The sequence below is a fragment of the Anoplophora glabripennis genome, unplaced genomic scaffold, assembly GCF_000390285.2.
Source record: "Anoplophora glabripennis isolate ALB-LARVAE unplaced genomic scaffold, Agla_2.0 scaffold568, whole genome shotgun sequence".
In the NCBI taxonomy this organism is placed as follows: domain Eukaryota; kingdom Metazoa; phylum Arthropoda; class Insecta; order Coleoptera; family Cerambycidae; genus Anoplophora; species Anoplophora glabripennis.
Genome location: NW_019416704.1, coordinates 66,530 through 68,462, shown reverse-complemented (window position 1 = coordinate 68,462; position 1,933 = coordinate 66,530). Strand labels below are relative to the sequence as shown.

The 1,933-nt window shown below is 37.7% G+C and overlaps 1 protein-coding gene across 1 annotated transcript; it reads right to left on the bottom strand.

The window, feature by feature from the left end:
- Positions 1–518: 518 nt before the first annotated feature.
- LOC111691858 (piggyBac transposable element-derived protein 4-like) lies at positions 519–1,778 on the bottom strand. Its single transcript, XM_023455267.1, has one exon. It carries the CDS (start codon positions 1,776–1,778, stop codon positions 519–521), a length of 1,260 nt encoding a protein of 419 aa, XP_023311035.1.
- Positions 1,779–1,933: the final 155 nt, after the last annotated feature.

Genomic DNA, 1,933 nt, shown 5'->3' with positions numbered 1-1,933 from the left:
ATAGCAGGTATGGGCAATCCTTGTTTAGCTGAGGGCGTAATTTCGAGACTTAATCAGGTCGCGGGCTGTAGGCAAGAAAAATTTTTTACGCTTTCTTAACTGGCCCGTGAGTAAATTATATTGAGCGAAATGCTTGCTGGAGTAATGCCGCTTCATATTGTATTCTTTTAACCGCTTAACGCTCAATTTTTCTTCTGTATGTCAACCAATTTAAGTTCTATTTTTTTTTAATGTGTTTTCTGGAAAAAACTTATTACCGAATCTCCGTCTGACAAAAAAAATTGAAAAAAGTTATTTAGAGTGGGGTAATAATTTATTGAAAATATACAAATTCTCTAACCCGAGATAATACGGGCACTAGTACATAATAAGAAACAAGTATTACTTCAAGAAAATTAGTATATACAAGTCAGTGAGCATATACATATTTGAATTCTGAGTGAACATATAAGAAAAAACAAATAAAAACAGAAAATCCCTAACCTGGAAGCTCGGAAATTGATTCCTAACGGCTCAATTCAAATGTTTGCCACTGTGTGGTAAACACGGAAGCATGGGGTTACACACAAAGCTACATCACAGTCTGGACACCAGTATCTGCTTTCTCGCCGAATTTTTTTGCCTCTTGCGTCCCTTACCCTGCTGCAAATTCCGCACTGTCTTGTGGGGTTGGCCTTCTTCTCAGTAGCTGGTATATACTCTGGAAAATGACGCCCAGTTAGGCGAGATGGAGGTAGAACTGTAGACGGTCGACCTCTTTTTGCTGAAAACTCCATCTTGTGGTACTTTTCCATCGACAACTTGACAATATCTAATCTGTATGTAAGTGCCGATTTTTTACCACCTTCCATTTTATAAAGGACGAAAGAGTTCCATAGGGCAAGATCAAGAAGATGGAAAAATATTTTCTTATAATATTTCTTGCCCCGTTTCCTCGGCAAAGCATAATCAGCTAAATGCTGGTCTACACGGTCAACACCCCCCATCGTGTCATTATACTGCATTACAGCCTTTGGTTTTCTCTTTGGTCCTGACTTTGTTGCCACTTCTTGGGTGTCGATATTGTGAACCGTTGATAATAAGCATACATCTTTCTTATCTCTCCATTTCATAACAGTAACTTTTCCTCGTTGATAACCTATTATTTCGCCTCTCTGAATCTTTCTCCGTAGCCCTTCTGGAACTTCCTTTCTTTGCAATTTCAATGTACCATATACATCCGTTTTGTGTTGCAATAGCAAGTCAGCAAGTTGCGGACTATTATAGAAATTATCCATGGTTAGGCAATATCCCTTCCCTAAAAGTTCTTTAGAGAGAGACATAACCACTTTAGCAGACACTAGATTCAAATGAAGAAAATCAGGATCAATTATTGTTCCCTGACCTGTATAAATGATGAAATTCCACACGTAGCCACTTTTAGACTCGCACAGCATGTAAGTCTTGATCCCAAACCGTGCTCTTTTTAGTGGTATGTACTGAATCCAACCCAATCGCCCCTTATACAATAAAAGACTTTCATCAATTGTTATATATTTATCTGGGACAACCAACTCACGGAATTTCTTCACCAATAGTTCATAAATTGGAAAAATTTTGTTCAATTTCGGATTTGGGTGCGTATCGGGATTGTAAGTTTCATTGTTCGTAAAATGTAGGAATCGTTTGATGCTTTCAAACCGTTTGCATGACATAGCTTTCGGGAAAAATGGAGTAGTGACTAATGGATTCTTAGACCAATACATTTTCATTTCTGGTTTTTTCACTACACTTTGCATTATGATAATGGCTAAAAACACCCTTATCTCATCAGCAGTTACAGCGGTCCATTTGTCAGTCGTATTATTTGTAGCATTTTTAGCTAAAGTCTGTTGTGCGTATCTATTCGTCTCTTCAGTTATCAGAGTTATCAGTGTGTCATCGATAAATTTTT